The sequence below is a fragment of the Bos indicus x Bos taurus genome, chromosome 29 (genome assembly GCF_003369695.1).
Source record: "Bos indicus x Bos taurus breed Angus x Brahman F1 hybrid chromosome 29, Bos_hybrid_MaternalHap_v2.0, whole genome shotgun sequence".
NCBI classification, from domain to species: domain Eukaryota; kingdom Metazoa; phylum Chordata; class Mammalia; order Artiodactyla; family Bovidae; genus Bos; species Bos indicus x Bos taurus.
In genome coordinates this window covers 26,866,005-26,887,272 of record NC_040104.1, presented here as the reverse complement: position 1 = coordinate 26,887,272, position 21,268 = coordinate 26,866,005, and the positions used below count along the sequence as shown (strand labels likewise).

General features: G+C 44.6%; 1 protein-coding gene across 1 annotated transcript in view; it reads right to left on the bottom strand.

The window, feature by feature from the left end:
• Window positions 1-11,858: 11,858 nt before the first annotated feature.
• Window positions 11,859-21,268, bottom strand: part of SLC6A5 (solute carrier family 6 member 5) — a 57,769-nt gene continuing 48,359 nt past the window's right edge. Inside the window, exons 15-16 of the mRNA XM_027532360.1 lie at window positions 18,978-19,145; window positions 11,859-16,485 (exon numbers count right to left, since the gene is read on the bottom strand). Coding sequence (XP_027388161.1) covers window positions 16,330-16,485; window positions 18,978-19,145 — 324 coding nt within the window. The 3' untranslated portion in view covers window positions 11,859-16,329. The remainder of the gene's footprint in view (window positions 16,486-18,977; window positions 19,146-21,268) is intronic.

The following is a 21,268-nucleotide window of genomic DNA, read 5'->3' as shown; positions in this document are numbered from 1 at the left end:
TAAAGTTACCATATGATTCAGCAATTCTACCCCTGGGTACAGACACAAGAACTGCAAACATATGGCCACACACTTAGTTCTACACAAATGTTCACAGCAGCATTACTCGTAATAGCCAAAAAGTAGAAACAGCCCAAATGCCCATCAGCTGATGAATGGACAAGTAAAAGGCAGGATATTTATATAATGGAATATTATTCAGCAATAACAAGAAATGAAGTACTAATACATGCTGCAACAGGGATAAATCTTGAAAATACTATGCTAAGTGAAAAGAGTCAGTCCCAAAGAACCACATGTCATATTATTCCTTTTATGTAAAATGTCCAAATCTATAGAGACAGAAAGTAGATTAGCAGTTGCTTAAGGCAGGGGGAAGCCAAAGGAAAGATTAGCAGGTGCCAGCTAAGGAATGAAGGACTTATTTGGGGGGGGGGTGGGTAATGAAAATGCCCTAAAATTGATTATGATGATGATGAAAAACAAATATTCACAATATATTAAAAGCCATTGACTTGTACACTTTGGGTGAAGTGTATAGTATGTGAATTGTATCTCAATTCACATCTCAAAATACAATTCACATACTATACACTTCACCCAAAGTGTACAAGTCAATGGCTTTTAATATATTGTGAACAGCAGCAGCAGAGATGACTTTAAGGACTTCCCTAGTGGTTCAGTGATTGAGAATCTGCCTTCCAGTGCTGGGGACATAGGTTCCATCCCTGGTCCGGGAACTAAGAGCCCACATGCTGCAGGGCAACTAAACCCAAGCACCACAACTAAGACCCAACAAAGCCAAATAAATACATATTTTTAAAAAGCTATTTTGTAAAACTTCTTTAGTGATCATTAAAAAATTGCAATGTGTTCCAAGTGAGGACTTTTAACTCCCCCTCACTCCCAAACTGTGTTCCCTGGTGGCTCAGACGGTAAAGAATCCGCCTGCAATGCAGGAGACTGGGATTCGATCCCTGGGTTGGGAAGATCCCCTGGAGAAGGTAATGGCAACCCACTCCAGTATTCTTGCCTGGAGAATTTCATGGATGGAGGAGCCTGGCGGGCTACAGTCCATGGGGTCACAAAGAATCAGACATGACTGAGCAACTAACACACACACACCTCTCAAACTCCCTGCTTGCTGCCTTCTAAGGAGATGGCACCAATCTTCATCAGGCATTCCAACCAAATAACCCAGGGTCACCCTTGACTTCCCTTCTCTTGCATTCACGCTAAGTCGCTTCAATTGTGTCTCTTTGCAACCCCATGGACTGTAGCCCACCAGGCTCCTCTGTCCATGGGATTCTCCAGGCAAGAATACTGGAGCGGGTTGCCATGCTTTCCTCCAGGGGATCTTCCTGATCCAGAGATTTAACCCTCTTCTCTTATACCTCCTGCATTTGCAGGTGGGTTCTTTACCTCTAGGGCCACCTGGAAAACCCCTGCTTTCCCTTAGACATAAAGAAAAATCCCAAACAACCGCACCTCACCACCCCTCACTCCTCCTGCCTCCATCGAATCCATGACTTCCCCTTTCCTTGGCTATTGCCCTCGACTTCCAATTGTTCTCTCTACCTCCTCTCTTGCCCCTTATAATTCAGCCATCCCTTAGCAGGCATAGTCGGCTTTTCAAGACATGAATCAGATCACATTCCCTTGCTCAAAAGTTCCCTTGCTCTTTTCTATCATAATTTGAATAAATCCAAACATCTCACAAGGCCTCTGCCCAGCTTCCCAGCTCTCTCCCCCTGACCTCCTTGCTCACCCCAGAATCTTGCTATTCCTTAAACATTCCAAGTTCACACCCTCCTTCCTCATGGTCTCTGCACTTGCTGCCCCCTCTGCCTGGAACATCCTTTCCATAAATTTTAGTGTGGTTCACTTTTCATATGACTTCAGCCTCTGTTCAAGTGTCAACTCCTTGGGGAGACCCTGCCTACAGAAGCTTCTCACGTCATGCCCATGGCTCTCTGTCTCCTAACCCTGCTTAATTTTTTTATAGTGCTTATTACTATCTGAAATATCGATTGATTTGTTGACATTTATTCTGTCTCCCCCCGCAGAGAATGCCACAAGAGTAGGCTTTTTGTCTTTCTTGTTCACCACTGTGTCTCTCCACCTAGGACAGACCTGGCATATTTTAGGAGCTCAATAAACGTTTGTTGGATGAATCAATGGATGTTGTCCCAGGAAGCAGCATGGAGAACTGACACTTCTCATTGGCCATCACCAAGGCAACAGACTGCCTTGTCCCACTGGCCCCCAGAGCTGCTCCACAGCTAACTCTATGCAGAGAAGTGAATTTCACAGAGGAAGAAAGAGGAAGACTCCTTCTTAGCATCCAAGGCTGAGAAACTCTCCATCTCATTTAGTGCCCTCCAGTCCCTCACCCCAGGGCACTCTCCTGTGTCCAAACAGCCTTCCAACTACCTTCACATTTAGGGACTCATGACACATTTCCTGATAAAACTGAAGAGAATGGAGGATAGTTATGGATTGGCTTGTGTCCCCCACCCCCATGCCCCACCCCATCCCACCCCCACAAAAAAACACATGCTAAAGCCTAACTCCCAGTGCTTATGAATGTGACCTTTTTTGGAAACTGAGTCTTTGCTGATATCATCAGGTGAAGATGAGGTCATTAGTGGGTCCTCATTCCTTGTGACTGATGTCCTTGTAAGAGGGGGAAAATGTCTGTCACGTGAAGACAGAGACATAACAAATGTAAGCATGTGACAGGCAGACACTGAAGTGCTCTAAGCCATAGAACGCCTGGGGCCACCAGAAGCCAGAAGAAGCAGACACGGATCCTCTCCTGGAGGCTCCAGGGAGAGCCTGGCCCTGCCAACACCTTGACTTCAGATTCTAACCTCCAGAACTGTGAGAGACTAAATATCTGTTGTTTGAAGCCTTCAGGTTTACAGCGCTTTGTTAACAGCCCTAGGAAACTAACCCAAGTGCCAATCATGTGGCAGAGTCCAGAGAAGTGCGAAAACTCCCAAGTGTCCTTCACCAACCCAGCAAGTGCCAGACTCTCTCGAACTATGCACGCCTGGACCTGGGTGGGTATTTTCATTTCCTGAAATCCACATGCAATTGCAAAGAGGGGATGAATGAATATATCCATGCATGGGCCTCTGTTTCTATATGAATATAAGAATTCTACACACAACACACACACAAAATATGCATTCTCTACTCCAGTCACTACCATCAGTTTCAATGACATCCAGATAAGAGAGACCCGTGTCTTGTGAAGTTAACTACTGTCCTTCTGTCTTGCAGCTTCAAAGACTTTTTAGGACAAAGTGAGGTGTCAATCTGAAGGAAGACAGAAAAATCTATATGTAGACATCATAGACAAAATTGTTCCATAATTTTTTGGATGAAATCCTCCTAATCCATAGCATCAATTATCTTAGATGAGTTTTGAGTTTCTGATGATAAGAACCAAGGTGTTCACATATCCAGGTTACGTGTTACATAAGCACATTTTGGCCATTCCTATAGATCAGGGGAAAGCAGAAACCCATTCTCAAGCAGGGGCTAGACGCGGGCCTCACCTCAACCCCAACCAGAATGATAATGGCTCATTTTTCAAGTATAATGAGGTATGGGTTACCACACTAAGTGCTTTCTATGGATTAATTCCTCAAAGCAACCCAGTGAAGTATGTGGGATTATTACACTTAGTTTACAGATATGAAAACTGAGCAATTTGTCAAATGAGTGCCTAAGTCAAGTTTCAAACCCAGGGTGCTGGACTGCAGAATCTGTATACTTAACTGTTAAGCTGGATTTCCCTGGTGGCTCAGTGGTAAAGAATCTGCCTGCCAAGCAGGAGAAATGGGTTTGATCCCGGGGTTGAGAAGATCCCCTGGAGAAGGAAATGGCAACCCACTCCAGTTCTTATCTGGGAAATCCCAGGGACAAAGAAGCCTAGAGGGCTACAGTCCATGAGGTCACAAAAGAATCAGACATAGCTGAGCAACTGAACAACTGCTAAGCTACACCACTTTTCCTAGGATAAAGCCTATGGATTCAGTCTCCTTGTTGAGGTCTTGTGGGAAACCAGTACATAGCAACCCTATTTCCTTCATGAGTTCTGACCAACTGAGAAATAAATGAGTTAGCAAGAGGCCAAGCATCATCTTTATCAACATGACAGTGTTGGGAGAGCATAGCCTCCCACGAAAGCCAAAATGGACTGGCCATCTTCCCTGCCTCCAGCCTGGATCCTGGCGCAGCCATCTGCTCCCACCGATCGGGGTGGAGAAAGTGAAAGAGGACTCACTGAGAAATGAGGACCGATGGCTGTCTGCCTCGTCTATGAAAAGTGGAGCGAGCAGGGAGTACAGGAAAGGTCCAGGAGAATCAAAGGAAAATCCCTCACATGGAAACCAAAAGGGTGGGGGGAAAACGACCCCCTTGAAACTCTCTCAAACTTCCCTCCATAAAGGCTCCTTCAATTGTCCTGTGGCCCTGGGCTGCCCACAAAGTGCTCACCCAGCTTTGTTTTCCAGGCCTCAAAGTGATCCTTTATTCCTGGTAGAAGAGCCCTGTGTGCAACACTCCTACCATCGCTCCACAGAAAAAGGAGGAGGAAGGGGTCCTTTTGTACTTACGCTGAGTTAGGGAGGATGGCGCATCCTTGAGCGGGTCTGGTGACCCAAAGCCATGACCATCTCCTGGAGGAAATTCAGGCCATGCGATGGCATAACGGGACAGGTATTCTTGAACAGGGATAGCCTGCTCTAGTTACCTTAGGCAACAACCTTTCACATGAGTTCTTCAGACTGGATCTCCTCATCTACATGAAACAAAAATGCTCATTCCCCCTGCTTTTAGACCACTTTCCAGAGTCACAGGCCTCAAAAGTTCTCCTCAGCAACCGAGTATCATTAAACTCTGCCACATCTCCCAGTGGTTCCCTGGGTCTCCTTCCAGCCATCCTAGTTCATTTTACAACCTGTATCAGTAAGGATTCTGTCTGCCTTCACATAACAGGAAAAACTCCCAGATGATACCTTATATAAGACTTAAGACCCTCTCAGGTTAAAAAATACACATTCCAGAGTTGAGTGAGGTTTAATTTAGTGGCTTTATGAAGTCCACAGGAGCCGGGCTCTTCTCAGATTTCTGTTTCATCCTTCCTAGAACATTGTTTTTGTCCTCACAGTTCAACACGGCTGCTGGTACTCCAGCCATTTGTTCCACATTCCAGAAAGCAAACATAGAGAATGAAGAGAAGGGGCCTAGGAGCTCCACGTGCCACTTCCACTTAAACTTGGGTGGAATCTGGTTGCCTGGCCGCTCCCTGTGTTTCTTCTAGCTATTGTAGCATAAACAACCACAGAGTTTCAGTAGCACCCAACACTAAGCATGCTGTCACACGCATCTACAGGCTGGCGAGGATTCAGTCACCCAGCCTCACTCAGGCATGGCTGCTTCAAGCTACAGGGGCTGGGTTGACCCTACTTCTCACAGCGGGTCTGTGTGCCAGCTGAATGACTCTGTCCCACATGCCTCTCATCTTCCTTGAACCACTGGGCTAGCAGGACCTGTTCTTCTCATGGCAGGAAGAGGTTCAAATGAAGACAGGGAAATAGGTCAGGTCTTCTAGAGTCTAGATTCAAAACAGATGCACTATCACTTCTGCTTACATGCTAATAAAGTCAAGGATGAGTATAATCTGCCCGCGATGAAGACATAGCCCGGGTGTGATTTGGGACAGGGTAAAAAAGTGGAACCAATAGGCAGTCTATCTTATCTACCATTCCTGAAAACTAGGGAATGTCACATTTTGGTCAGATGACAACAAGCCTAGCTAAAGTCAGAAACGTTCTTCTTTAAGAACAGGAAATCAGAGAAGTTCAGTCACCACACTCCCTTACACTGTACCAACTTTGCAAAATATCAATACCGGTCTGGTACAAGTTCCTCATACTTTTTACCCTCACACCAAAACACAGGGTGTGTAGAAGCACTCATAAGAATGCAGGAAAAGAGATCCAGCACATTGAGACTGCCACGAGCCTACATTTGGCTGTGCTCTCCCCTTTGCAGCAGAGATTTTTTCAGTATGGCTTATCTCAAAACCCACAGTCAAGAAGGATCAAATTCACACACCCTTGGAAGGTCGTGCCCAGGGTTCTCTTGTGTACCTCTCCCCAGCACCAGCGTGGAATGGACATGGCAAACAGTCCAGAGGCAAGTGGTGTAAATGAGCATCTCTCATAAGTAGCCACAGAGTCCCTTAGCCTCCCCTTCCTGAGAGGAGACAGCAGAGGAACCAAGTAATGGAAGAAGAATATCCAGGCTGCCCTGAGAACCCCGAGTCCCAGCTCAAGGCCCCGCCTGTCCCAGCACCCCCTCTGGACTCAGACTTTGCCAAGATCCAGAAGCTAACATGGCAGTATCTGGCAGAGCAAGAGTCTCCAGGACCATGCTCCAGCCTCCATCCCTACTGACTGGTGTCATCGCCATGCTGATTGCTCAAATTTTTAAACATAAACCCCGATGGCCCCAGTCACATGGGTCAGAAAGGAGAGTGCCTGCTACTGTTGGGTATATTCCTAGATTTACAACCTAGTGGTTCACTATTCCTTCTAACACTTCGAAAAGTTTGGTTTCTTGCACAATCAAACCAGTGTTCTTGCCCCACCTCTCTCCCCAGTTCCATCCATCCTTGACACAGCGACCAGGCCAATATTCCGAATGCACAGCTCTGACTCGAACAGCCAATATCCAACAGCTATCTTAGGTGTTAAATTCTCACATACAAATTTTAGCTGAATGTGCATCGTAATTATGTGACATGGGTATAACTGTTCCAATTGCACCAGAAATTGAGAAAACCGAGACTGTGGTAATAAGACATAGAGCTGGCGCTCGAACCCAGGACAGTGCTTTGTCTCTGGCATCATAGCTGCCTTTGCCAGGAAATCTCTCTCCATGATCAATAACCTTCCTTGGTAGCTTCTGAACTCTTCATGTTGCCATTGAAAGCACCTGACTGTCAAGTCCTAAACTCCTTCTTCAGCCTTAGTCCTTACTTCCCACAAGCATTTCTGACACTTTCCACCTTCTCCCCCCATTTTTATTGACATGATCTGTCTTATCCCCATACCATCACTCACTTCATCTTGTCTACCTCCAAAGCTCATCCTAACAAAACAAAGCAGGACCCTCTGCTTCTTGTCCCACCATATCCTCTGCCTGCCTTTAGCCTATGGAGAAACTTTAGCTAAAGAATAAGTTTAGTCAGAGAAGTGAGAAGATGCAGAAACAAAGGTAAACAGTCAAAGGAGACCAAATAATAATAGTTTAATCATTAAGCAAAGTCAAGGGCCTTTAGTTCCTTCTCAAGGGCTATAGATAATATTCTGAGCTATCTCCTGTGAGCTGTCTTATAGATACTGAAACCCCCACCAGGTGGAGAAGTTAACTACACGATAACCAAACTATAGCCATGACATAAGCTGCCACAATTCCAAGAATTGGTCTCGAGGATATGGGAACAAATTGACCCTGGAACTGAAGATGAACTATGCAATCAAGAGGATGTTGGTCAGACCACTAATGACCAATTTCAAGATGACCGTCAAGAGTGACTATGCTATTTCTGCATGTAGTCCCCTTCCTCAGCCTATAAAAGCTCTAGCCCATGGATTGTCATTGGAGAGGAGTTGGCCTTCAGACAGGTATCCACCCCCCAGCCAGTTGCCAGCATCCAGAATAAAGCAAATTTTCCTTTCCATCAACCTGGCCTCTTTATTGGCATCTGAGTGGCAAGCAGCCAGACCCTGCTTTTGGTTACGCTGATATTTTTCTCATGGTCAAAACTCTCCCCATGTCCCTGTTTCCTGAAATCCGGCCTAATCTGCTCAGACAGAAGGCATTTCTTCTTCCACATCCCCTCCGTGTGTTCTTGTCCTATACCCTGTGGTTCTTCCCACTGGGTATTACAGCAACATGTATATATCACACTGAGTGACCTGGAGGCACAATCCAACTCTTACTCACGTTTTTCTTACACATAACACTGAGCTTTGTTCCTCGTAGAGAACCAACACTCAATATTTGCTCACTTGATTAAAAATGTATTTATTGAGTATCTACTATGTGTCACAAACTATTAGGTACTGGAAAGATATCAATGTCTTAACAATATTAAGACATTGAGTAGAGTGTAAAAATAAATATATGAGTGAATGGATCAATAGATCGTCAAAGTGTGATTCTGTTTCAATGCAATCCATATTATATTCCAGATATTATTTTCTCCTCATTCTAAGGCATCTGGAGAAGCTTCCTTGAAAGAGGAACAGGGTCAGGTTAAATCACTTACAATATGAAAATTCTCATAGAATTACAGATTGCATTAAAGGAAAGAAAAGAGTGACCCAAACCACACACAGTCTCAGTTTAATGCAGTAGGATATGTAAATCCAATTTTTGTCAAGTTGAGCTATTTTAAAGGCACTGGAGGTGTTCTCTATTTAAGACTCCTATGGTCAATTTGTTTTAGACAGTGACTACCCACCCTACATGTATCGCCTCGAAAACCCAGTTCCCACAAAACAGACTATCAGAGAAGAATCTATGCATCTGAGATGCTGGAATAAATGACCTTGGACCTCCACACAACCGTGAGATTCTGAATCTGTAGTTCCAGGAGACACATCTGGGGAGACTAAGGAAGGAGACAGGAACAAAAGCAGAGAACAATCAAAGCGGCAGGAGTGAGATCAGCAGGAAAACAGCCACAAAGTCATGGGGGAATCGTTGCCAAACAGATGAAACAAGATGAAAGATTGGATGCAGGAAGCAAGGGGAGGCAGGGGAGGTATCAGAGTGAACACCATTAGCTCATTTTGAATAGATCCGTGTACCCTTGTTAACAGCCCAGAGAAGATCAACCTGCTGTAGATATGTGAGTGCTAAGCCTCCCATATTTCATCACCATCCCCACTTAGGGAAAGACTAAAGAGTTATATACACACACCCATATATAAAACAGATAACCAACAAGGACCCATTATATAGCAACAGGGAACTATATTCAATTATTTTGTAATAAACTATAATGGAAAATGCTTGTTGAGGCTGTCAAGGTGACCAGGCTCACCAGGCCTGGACAATAACTTTGAGGAGCCACAGGGCAGGAAAGGCATGGGCCAGAGCTCTGCCAGTGGAAGGCCAGGTAGGCAGGAGATTGACCCCAGGGCAGCCAGCAGCAGCAGTGAAAATTCTGTAAGAGATGGGAATACCAGACCACCTTACCTGTTTCCTGAGAAACCTATATGCAGGATCAGAAGCAAAAATTAGAACTGAACATAGAACAACGGACTGGTTCAAAATTGGGAAAAGAGTACAACAAGGCTGCTTATTATCACTCTGCTTATCTAACTTATAAGTAGAGTACATCGTGTGAAATGCCAGGCTGGATGACTCACAAGCTGGAATCAAGATTGCTGGGAGAAATGTCAATAACCTCAGATATGCAGATGACACCACTCTAATGGTAGAAAGCAAAGAGGAAAAAGAGCCTCTTGATGAGGATGAAAGAGGAGAATGAAAAAGCTGGATTAAAACTCAATATTCAAAAACCAAGATCATGGCATCCAGCCCCATCACTTCATGGCAAATAGGTATGGGAAAAGTGGAAACGGTGACAGATTTTATTTTCTTGGGCTCCAAAATCACCACAGACAGTGACTGCAGCCATGAAATTAAAGGACACTTGCTCTGTGGAAGAAAAGCTATGACACACCTAGATGGCACATTAAAAAGTAGAGACATCACTTTGCCAACAAAGGTCTGTTTAGTCAATGCTATGCTTTTTCCAGTAGTCATGTACTGATGTGAGAGTTGGACAATCAAGAAGGCTGAGTGCCAAAGCATTGATTCTTTCAAACTGTGATACTGGATAAGACTCTTGAGAGTCCCTTGGACTGCAAGGAGATCAAACCAATCAATCCTAAAGGAAGTCAACCCTGAATATTCATTGGAAGGACTGATGCTGAAGCTCCAATACTCTGGCCACCTGATGTGAATTGCCAACTCATTGGAAAAGTCCCTGATGTTGGGAGAAATTGAGGGCAAGAGGAGAAGGGGGTGACAGAGGATGAGATGGTTGGATGACATCACTGACTCAGTGGACATGAGCTTGAGCAAACTCAGGAAGATGGTGAAGGACTGGGGAAGCCTGGTGTGCTGCAGTTCATGGGGTTACAAAGAGTCAGACACGATTTAATGACTGAACAACAATAATAAAGGAAAATAATCTGAAAAAGAATATAGATACACACACACACACACAACTGAATCATTTTGCTGTAAACATGAAACTAACACAGTATTGTAAATCAACTATACTCCAATAAAAATTAGGGACTTTCCTGGTGGCCCAGTGGTTAAGAATCTGCCTTGCAATGCAGGAGATGCAGGTTTGACCCCTGGTTGGGGAACTAAGATCCTATGTGCCTCATGCCAACTAAGCCTGCATGCCACAGCCAGAGAAGCACACACACTGCAACTAGAGAGAGGCTGACGGCTGCAACGCGCACCCAGAAGTCAGAATTTTTTAACAAATAAATAATATTGGGGCATATAAACACAATGGAGCCTTCCCAAGTGAAAGCTCATGGTGTCTAAGCTCTACTTTGAAACACTCCACAGAAATAGTTTCAATTCAGAGTGGGGAGAGGGATACATTAAAAAAAAAAAAAAAGGGACATGAGTCGGTTAATGGTTGAAACTGAGTGATGTGGACATGAGAGACAATATTCTACACCCACTGCTTTCATAGAGGCTTGAGAATTTTCCCCCCAAAACTAAAACACAGCTGAGCAAAGGGATCTCAGGAAGGAAACCAAGGATGATGAGCCGGCACCAAATTCTGATGCCATGGAGAGTTCTTCTTTCAAGATGAGGTCTTTATTGAGTTTGTTATTTGCTGCTCGGTCTGCGTGCTGAAGTGCAGGGTTACAGACAAGCCTGAGTGGCTGTGTGGCAGTCTCATTAGCACAGGATGGACCCCGATGCTCTTGGCTTGCAGTTTGCAGCATCAGCTTCCAAGAGCATCTCTTTTCCCACTAAGAGTGGTGTGGCTTACCCCCATAGCCAGCCCGAAATGGCAGCTGAAGTTGGAGGTAGAGCATGTTTGGGTTCATTGAGGAAGACAGGGTCAAGCTTCTGGGTTAACAGGATCCGACAGGAACGCACAGCTGCCAGTCTCTACACACGACCCCAGAACTCAGGGCCCCTCTTTGCCCAGGGGGGGAGCGGGGGGCAGGGAACATGGGGGCTCCACACACTTAAAGGAGAGGAATGACATGTATTGATCTGCTTGTGTGCTGGTTTAATATGTGTAGTCTTTTTACTTAGCTCTGTGTTCCATGAGCCCCGGGACTGTTTCATTTTTTATTCAGTGTAGCCTGGGGTCTAACTCAGTGGAGGAGCGACGCAAATGTTTGCGGAATTGAAATAAAGTTGAATTGAAGACTGACAAAGTGGTCATTAAAATATACCCAAGGATTTAACTTGCCCAGTCCTTCTGTTCAGATTCACTCAGATCCTCTCTCCCTCCCTCTCTCTCCTTTCCCAGGAGGGGTGATTAATAATTCAGCAAACAATAGTGTATTCTGATGGCTCCGAATATAACAATTTAATTGATATTTGTTTCTGCAGCAGTGCAATATCTCATTTTCCCAGGAGGGCAGTTTTCCATTTCTGTTCCAGGTTTCTCCCAACAAAACAGATCAATCCTGGGAATACCTGAAGGCCATTTGTTACGAAAGAAAGAATGTGGGAGCGGGTTTGAAAAAGACACAATTCTGTAGCAATTAGATTTTTAAACACTGACATTTATTTAGGGGTTTGTCAATTCATACATTATTCGGATAAATTCTAATTTATATCAGTATATAATAGGCAAATATATAATACCATAAATTGCATTTGTACACATAAATACAAAATTTGAGGTAGGGCCTCAAGAATAATGACTTCTTAAATGAATAATGCACAGTATATAATATGTACTCTATAAGATATATATATATATGATGCATCATTTATAATGTAATATATTTTCTTCATGTACAGTTAATGAAAAAATATAAGGACCTGATTAGGGAACATATCTTTATTCATAGGCGACAGGACAACATAAGATGCCTGCATTAAGGATAATAGCCAAGTACGCAGTTAAAGAATAAACCTACCCCATGATAGGCCCATATAAAGTGCAAAAAAAAGACCCAAAAAATGAGACACAAAACAGTTCCTAGTCAGTTACTAACTATCATCCTAACAATAAAATACACCTGTAAGGCAAATGGTTACCTGAAGATGTATTTAAGCCATGGCAGGCAAATCAAGCCACTGCTCCCTCTTGAGGGTGATGAATACCCAATCTGAGAACACTTTCTCTTTGGCTGCAGGCTGCTCAGAGGTGACCAAAGCAGAGACCACAATTCAAAATCACTTGGCCTTTCTGTACAGTTGAAGCAAAATCCAGGAACGATAGCTTTACTTTTGCAAATCCTCAGACCACTTTGCAGAGAAATCACCATTAAGATTCGATCATCCAAACCTGTGCTCCCAGCCTGGAGGTTTCCTACACAATACCCAAGAGGAAACAGAGGTGACACTCATTCGCTGGCCTTGGCCTGTTTTCTCTGCAAGAGGACCTACCACCCAGCCTGCAGAAGTGTGTCACAGACCCAAATCCAGGTAGCAGCAGCAGGATCTTGCCATCACACTTACATGAAGCAATAGTTATTGTGCAAGTCTCTGGTGAAAAGAATGATGACCAATGGCCAAGGGAACAAAGAGAAAAGAAAAAAATCTTAGTTTTAGGCATGGGAAAACCATGCTGACAGGTCAAGTGTATCAGAAGCATGAGGCACATAGAGATAACAGAATTAGAACTTAAAGGAAAACTCAACTCCAGTGCAACCTTAGCAAAGACAACCCAAGTCTTATCCATTTCCAGGTCATTGTGGTCAATGTCCTTTTAAAGTGCCGCTCACTGAAATACAAGTTGACTCCATTTCTGACCTATTAAAGACACAGTGGAAATTTCAAAGACGTTGAGGTCATCGAGATTTTGCATTGACCACAGATTTCATGCAATAAATAAATATGAGAGAGAAAGAGAAGAGAGACCAGACTGAACACATTTGTACATGACAAACACACAGCCTTAAGGAGATTAAAAGTTACTAATACACAAGACAAATAAATGCATAAGAAGTCACAACACCAATTGTTAAGACATACACATATTTTTCTCCTTTAAGGATATTACAGGGTTACTGTTTTTAACATATGGCTTTTTTTTTTTCTCGGAATGGGTTTCTGGCATTTGTTGGTATTAGGAAACAATTTCACAAGTAGAAAACACCCCACCATTCTGCACAGTGAGCCAAAACAAGCCTTTCCTCAGCAACTCAGTTTTTGCCTCCATTTGAAGGGGAACTCTCAAGTGGCGCTTTATGACAATGCTGTTCATTTCATTTGTATTCATTCATTTTCTTCCATCCGCTTGATGGTGCATTTCAATAGCATGGAAACATCCACCTGGTCATATGCATTTCAGCGTCCCAGCCAATCCAGGGGAGGTACCGCAGGAGCAGACTGGCCATGAGCGGAGACAACTCAGATACCGAACACGGCTCTGGCAAGGAAAGCCTCGAAAGTTAAACACAACTGTAGAAAGAGACAAAACTAAACTCACAAGGTAACCATTCCCAGGTAAGCTTAGAACCTTCCACCTTTAAGGACACTGTACATGAAACTTGGACACGGTAGGAAAACAGTTAAAAACACAGATAGACACGCACACAAAAACCCAATTACTCAGGGAACAGCCCCTGGGTCTTAACTGGACAAATTGTAATGAATTTGCCCTGCCCCAAGTGCAAAACGCACTAGTTAATGAGGCTGTCCGCATTGTCACAATGAATCGAACTTGCGGTGTGTACAAAACAAATCTGGCAGCATCCATGAGTTTACCTCACCCCCTCTTCAATCACAACAGCAATAATTAACAGAAATTGGGTTGGCATCCAGCATCCGACTCAAACTTTAGCCAAGAGGCAAGAGAGGAAAGCCAGAAACCATGCATCCTTTTGCAAACCCATCGTTCCCATGGGAGGATGCTAATTGATTTCAGTGATTTTCTTCAATGTTCAAATTGGAAAGGCTGCAGATCCTTTCCAAACCAAAACTAGTCCTCCCTTCCTCTCCCACCCCGTCGGATACCAAGGGGAGAGGCTAATTTTCGGTACCACCATGCAGGATCTGCTAGAGCCCTCGGGACTTCTTTTCAATATGGCTTTCTCAAGGAAACCAATGTTAACGCTGGACAGGTCGCTATGGAAACACTGGGACAGGAAGGTCACGGCTCAGTTTCCTAAAGCTAAGTCTAAGGGAAGCTTAGGGTTTAGTCTCTGTGATGGATTCCAGTAAGTTCTAGCTTTGGGAGGTAAGTAAGCAGAAAAAGGGAACAGGAGGAGGAAGAACAAACACGCCTTGAAAACAGAAGCGATGAAAAACCTAGAGTTCGAAACCCATCTGCATTTCCTTTTTTGAAAGTTTCCACAGACTACTCTTCAAAACCTGAAGTTCACATGGCAAATGACAATGATATCTGCCCCAGAAAAGAAAGAGCTCAGTAAGATGAGCTGAGTTTTTTTTTTCTTTAACAAATGAAATTATTTTTTAAAAAGTATTACTTTAAGGTCTGTTGTTGGGTTTTGTTACTGTTGAAAAGATGAAAATGTCACATCAATATACAAGATTTGAACTGAAAACTTTGCCTGAGACCCTGTAATATGAAGACAAACAAATAAGAAAATGATTGCAATGGTATCCCCTAAGGAAACAATTTAAAGTTTAGATATTATTACTAGAAGGGGGGGAAAAAAAGACTATACTGCACTATACTCACCATCTCTACAGTGATTCATACGATATTTATAAGGACAGAAAACACCATTACAAGTACACACTATATGAACACTTACCACATTTTAAAAATCTCATATATGCATGTTCAGGATACAAGAAGATAATAGAGGCTACAGCTTCACCAATCTCTGTAGACATATGATCCGCTCTCATTAGAGTGTGATTATGAGTACTGTGAATTGGGAACTCTTCAAATGGTATCAGCTAAGTGTAGTCTTAAAATCAATAGCTCTAATTGGCTCACTTGCTACTTACCTAACCTGCATGTATCAGAAACTTCTGTACCTGCAGTGACCTAAAAAGTGCAGTGAGTATTATGGTTGCTTTCTCTTCAACTCTCTACTTCTTTGATTCAATGGCTACAATTGGCATTGACTGTGCGTGAAAAAGTGAAGAGTAAAAACTGAGATATTATCTGTCTTTCGAGAGTTTGTGTCTGATATATATAACACATAGACAGAACCAGGGCAAGTCTCAGTTTCCCAGAGGCTGAGAGACAAAGTAACTACAGCTCGTAGAAAGACGTCTGGAAGAGAAGACATACGGGACGGTGCCACTGGACCATGGTGCTCGACTTATGGAGAAACCAGAAGGGCACTCTGGTATGAACGTATGATATCGGGCACAAATAATATGAAGCAGAGGTAGAGGAAAGGACCCAAAGAATTCACAACCATGGTCATTAAAAAAAAAACCACCTGAGGGAATAGAGCCGACTCTTCATTGAGGTTCTCAGCTTGCAGAAAGAAAGCATGTGAGTCCTTGGCGTACGTGAGATAGTTGGTCCAAATGATGGAAACAGAGCCCCAGTCAATGGAAATGGGAACTTCATCACCTTGGCGGTGTCTGAATCCACTAGCCTCTTCTTACTTGCAAACATTTTCTGACCACTGCCAACCCTCCAAAGACACCCTGTCCTGAACTTTGTGGGTCTGAACGAAACCACGACATGGCTCAGATGAGTGCAAACCAACCGTCTGGTTATCCTGCATCAGCCTGACTGGCCCCACTGGTGACAATCACAGGGGATGCTTCTCTACTGACCAACTCACAAACACCTACGTGTGACTTCACTGGGAGGCGCTCCCCTCGTGGATTCGAGCCTGTGAGGTAAACCCCACTGGAAGCTGACAGCGTGGACACGGGCAAACCAAGCTCCGTCCAGCTCTTGGCTGCAGCATGCAACACTATGTCCTACTTTTCTAAGTCATCGCTCTCATGCACGGGTATGAACCAAGACGTGGGGAGAAGGAAGACGAAAAATGGGAAAACAGCTGGGGAAAGCATCCGGGAAAGGCAGAAAGGAGAAAGAGAATCAAGTCTGGGCCATCCCATGCCATCAGACTAGCACTGGGTGCCTAGTTCCAGATCCTTCACTGGCAGTTTGAGTCCCAGCGAAGAGGTCCCCAAGGGGTCGATCATGTTCTTGTAACGCTCCCCACGGTGCTGAGCTAAGAAGGGACCCCAGTCCGGCTGCGGCGAGCACACCAACTTCAGCCTCTGCAAAGAAGCCAAAGACACACAGAGTCACAGAAGCAAAGCACCCTTTTCCCCAGACACCACTCACTCATCCGCAAACTGCATGCGACCACGTTTGCCAGAACACCTCCTGGAACCAAGAGGTCCTCAACCAGGAGAAGCAGTTAGGAAGACCAGCCCCATTAATGAACAAGGCCAGGAATGCGTTACAGAGGAAACTTAGTTTAGTTCACCTGAAATTATTCACATTACCCTGCAAGCAATATTACAGTTGCTCAGGGTTTGCTGTGCACAAGATTAATAGAAGATAAAGAGCCCAGATTCTAATTATACATTTTTCCCCTCCAAATGGAGAGCATCCACAAGCTTCTCTCTCTACTGCCAAACACAGTCTGCAAAGCACATGTACTCAATTACTTTGTTCTAGTCTCAACAGTGAGCTGTTACATCAAAATAATTGGATTTTATTTAGCATATTTCCCAAAAGTATATAAATGGCCAGGAAAAAAAAAACCTCAACCCCAAAGATACACTGCCAAGAGTGAGCAAAGATTTTAATTATCTGTTGACAAAAATATACACTTCTGACTTGGTTCAAAAGTGTGGGTTCTTGCAGGCGAGCTAAAAACAATGGGAATGTCTCTTATCCTTCAACTGACGTTTCAGGTAAAACATAATTTGACCGGAACATTTTCTAGAATAAGGAAAAAGAAGGCAGATTTCTGACTACATCAGAGGGAACAATGATATGTTTATTACCTATTAAAAAGAAGCTGCTTCTTATAGCTGTTAGTTTAATCTCCCCCGTAATCATCAGTTTGCAACCTTTGTATCCCAAATTAACCATAATAAATTTATATTGCCGACTCATCAATTTAGAGGATTTCAGCCTAAGACAAGAGTAGCAGAGGCTAACGCAGCTTCTGTTCAGAAGGAAGGAGGTTACTGGGTCAGGGAGTGGGCGTCCGTCTAAGGCTAGAGCAAGCCATCCTTGGCGGGGAGGGGACCGTGTCAATGCACCTTAAGGAGACAACAGGCAGAATTGCCTGAGGATGGAACCTGGACCACTGCTTCAGTAAGAAGACTCCTGCATCTCCCTCTGCCAACTCTGACTCCATCTTTAGTCCAAGAAAAACAAAGGCTACCTCCTCATCGCCTGCCCATTCATGTAGCCCATTCACTCATGTGCTCTCTTCCCATCTGCTGTTCCCCTTCCGAACCCATGTGAGATGCTCCAGGGCGCTCTCTTCCTCAATCTGGCTGATGGAGAGCAAGCCCCACGCAGCTGTTCCTCACTACCCGCATCTGCACATGTGTTTCTTCACCTCGTTCTCATCCAGTGCCTCTCAGGCTTGAATTCGCACCAGAATCACCTGGGGGCTTGTTAAACTATGGCCACCAGAGTCCCACATCCCCAAGATTCTGGTTCAGCGAAGCAAAGTTGGAGCCTGATTATTTGCATTTCCAGGAAGCTCCCAGGCTTCCCTGGTAGCTCAGATGGTAAAGAATCTGCCTGCAACATGGGAGACCTGAGTTCAATCCCTGGGACGGGAAGATCGGCTGAAGAAGGGAATGGCAACCCACTCCAGTAATCTTGCATGGAGAATTCCACGGACAGAGGAGCCTCCATACAGTCCATGGCGTCACAAAGAGTCAGACGTGACTGAGGGACTAACACCTGCACTTTTACTTTCAAGCCCCCAGGTTGGCGCTGGTCCCTGGGCCAGGCCCTGAGTAGCACTGATCTGGTCTGAACCAGCAGCCCGCTGGACCTCCAAGACAAGGCAGCACTGATCGCTTCCTAGCACGTCTGAGCACTTGATTTCTCAGGAATAACAAAAGCCTGACCACACTTCACCGGTGGCTCAGCAAGTGGCTGTCCCCCTACCATCCTCTCTGGAGTGAGGTAGGGAGTTTTTTGCATGAGGAATGGGAAATGGGTCCAGCAAGGGACTAAGTAAGATAGGCATCACCTCATACCAGCCGTGCCCTGGACCTTTCATTACGTTCTACGGGGATGTTACATTCTTCGTGACACGTTAATCAGCTTGGATCCCTCAGCTAAGCCTAGTGATTTTAAATGTAACTGGTAATAGGTGTTTGGAGGGGGAGGTGCCTCCGACAGACAGAAACATCAGGAAAGGGGCGATCTGCTGTGTGGTTAACAACCAAACACTGGGATTTAAACTCTGGGTGAGGGGAGAGGAGGAGGGAGCTCACGGAGAGAGAAGACAACCTGATCACTTATTCTTCGGAGCCGTCACTGCTCTGCGGAAGAACACAATAACAGCTCGGCCTGCAGATTGGCGGAGCCCCTCCATTCGAGGAATAACACATAATAAAAACAGGTTTAATAGAAACGACAGCAACTGTAACCACTTAATCACCCAGTCTCCCGCTAGAGTAAGTTTACCAAATCTTCTGTTTTGTTTTGTTTTGTTTTTTTAAAGCACAGAGCTCTCAGAGCTTCTCCCCTGGGAGGGAACTGCAGGTGTAGGAGCTGATACAATTACCTCAATAAATCTGCCAGGAGCCAGATGCATTTTTATCACAAACATAATCGGGATCCAGATAACGGAGCAGGCAAGCATGAGCCATCCGAGCACCATGGACCAGTTAGGGTAGCGGTAAGAGCCATAGGTCATGGGCTCCCACTGGTAGAAGCTGAAGCAAAGGATAAACTGGGAAGCAAAGAGAAACGCACATGTTACAGTGGGGATGTGAGTAAGCCCTCAACAGTCACGTGTCAGACCCCTGCCATGAGCTGACTGCTATTATCTCATTTTCCCCCCATGATGATCCTGTAAAGGAAGTATTATTACTACATTTTCCAAGCAAAAGAACTGGATTTCAGAGATGAACTGACACACACTGAGGTGCTGAAGCTGTACTTGCCATCACAAGTACAAAAATTAAAAATTCAGCGATGCATGTGGGTGTCTATACACTCAGAGGGGCTGAGAGGATGAATTTAAAGGATGTACACCAGGGTGACTGAGGGGTGGAGGTGGGAGAAAGGATGGTGGGTGTTTTTAAGGAGCTGTCTCTGCTTTCTATAACTGATAATCAAGCCTGAGTTATAAGGGGAAAATCCGCTAGGTTAATGTGAAAAACTAATTGAATCTACTCTGCTTTCACCTTGAATGGGGAAAGGGCCATCTCCAGGAGCTGCCTCTACAGCTGGCTAAGTGGTCCGCGAGCAGTGGCTGAGCAGGAAGTTTGGTGCTATAATCAGCGGTGGGACAAAGAGGGGCGGCCCCGCCCCCCTCAAATGACGTAAGGTGGATGGGCCTTGTCACCAAACGGCGAGCTGGGGACGGGCTAATCTCAGCTCTACCACTAACTAGCCGAGGGACCCCTGTGTCTCAGACTTCTTTGCTATAAAACAGATCCATTTTACACCGGGTGGACAACACAGCGGTTTTCTGGAAACAACAGTCTGCTATTTACTCAGGGGACCCCTCTCCCTTTTTTGTTGTTGGTTTTTTCAAAAAATGTTTGTTTATCTGGCTGAGCTGGGTCCTAGCTGTGTCTCGTGAGATCTTTAGTTGCAGCAAGTGAACTCTGAGTTGCAGCATATGGGATCCAGTTCCCGGGCCAGGGATCAAACCCCGGCCCCCTTCATTGGGAGCATGGAGTCTTAGCCACTGGACCACCAGGGAAGGACCGCCCCCTTCACTTTTAAGGGAGGTCATGATGCATTTTCAGCCCTTGATGCCCCCTCACCACGCACTTTGGCAGACAACAGTGATGAGAAACCTCTGAAAACGGTTAGAGTAGCTGCAAAGGAACAGATATGTTGGGAAAATGAGGCACCAGGAAAGACAGAAGAGGGGTCCTCATGGCTGTGTTGGGGGAGGAAGCACTGCCCTCAGGAAATGGAGTGCTCCCCTGTTTTCAACCCACCTTCGGCAGCCTCCACCTAGAACAATGCACCCGCCTACTTCCTCACTCCTCCTCACCTCTCTTGTTCTATCTTAAGCAGTAAAAGAATTGCCTGAAAATGATTGGGGGGAATTACGTCAGGAAAGATAATACATGGAAGTATTCTGGAAAAGTGGGAAGCATTATACAAATGTAAGGCATCTTTATGATTGCTGCAAAGCCCGGGCTGCTGGGGCAAGTGATTATTCCAATGCAACAGTAATTCAATATATGGATTCAAAGCAGCAAGAGCCTGAAGACAATGGTTGAAGATACTGCTCCTATAAGAGATATATCTACTCTAGGCCCCCTTTAGAACATTTGCCCCTAGAGTTATAAGCTTTATTAACAAGTCTGTTGGAAATAGGGCTTAATGTAATTATGGTAAGTTGCTCCATTTCATTTACTATATAAATAGCAATACCTCTGCTTATGTGTGCCTAAGTCAGTAACATGTTCTGCCTATGTATACAATAATTGCATGCAGAATATTTATAGCTCTATAAATTCATGAAGGCACATATAAAAATGATCAATTTTATTTCAGGGGTTTTGAAGTCATTGAAACCCATAATCTCAGCTCAGTCTAGTCTCCTACAAGATAACCGTGTTACAGAAGGGCAAATGGCCAAAGAGGAAGTGTTAGGCTTGCTCCTCTGATACCATTTCCTGTTACACGGGTATCATATCAAATTTATCTGTGTAAACTTGTTCTTGCCATCGATTTCACCCTGCCAAATCAGCTTTGATAAAACCCTGCTCTCAGATGAACCTGGCCATGAGAAAGATAATTTAGCCATGGAGCCAGGTCCACCTGACATTCAGCTGATGGCAGCAGAAGGTGATGCCAATGATGGAACTGACCACTTCTTCTTGTCTC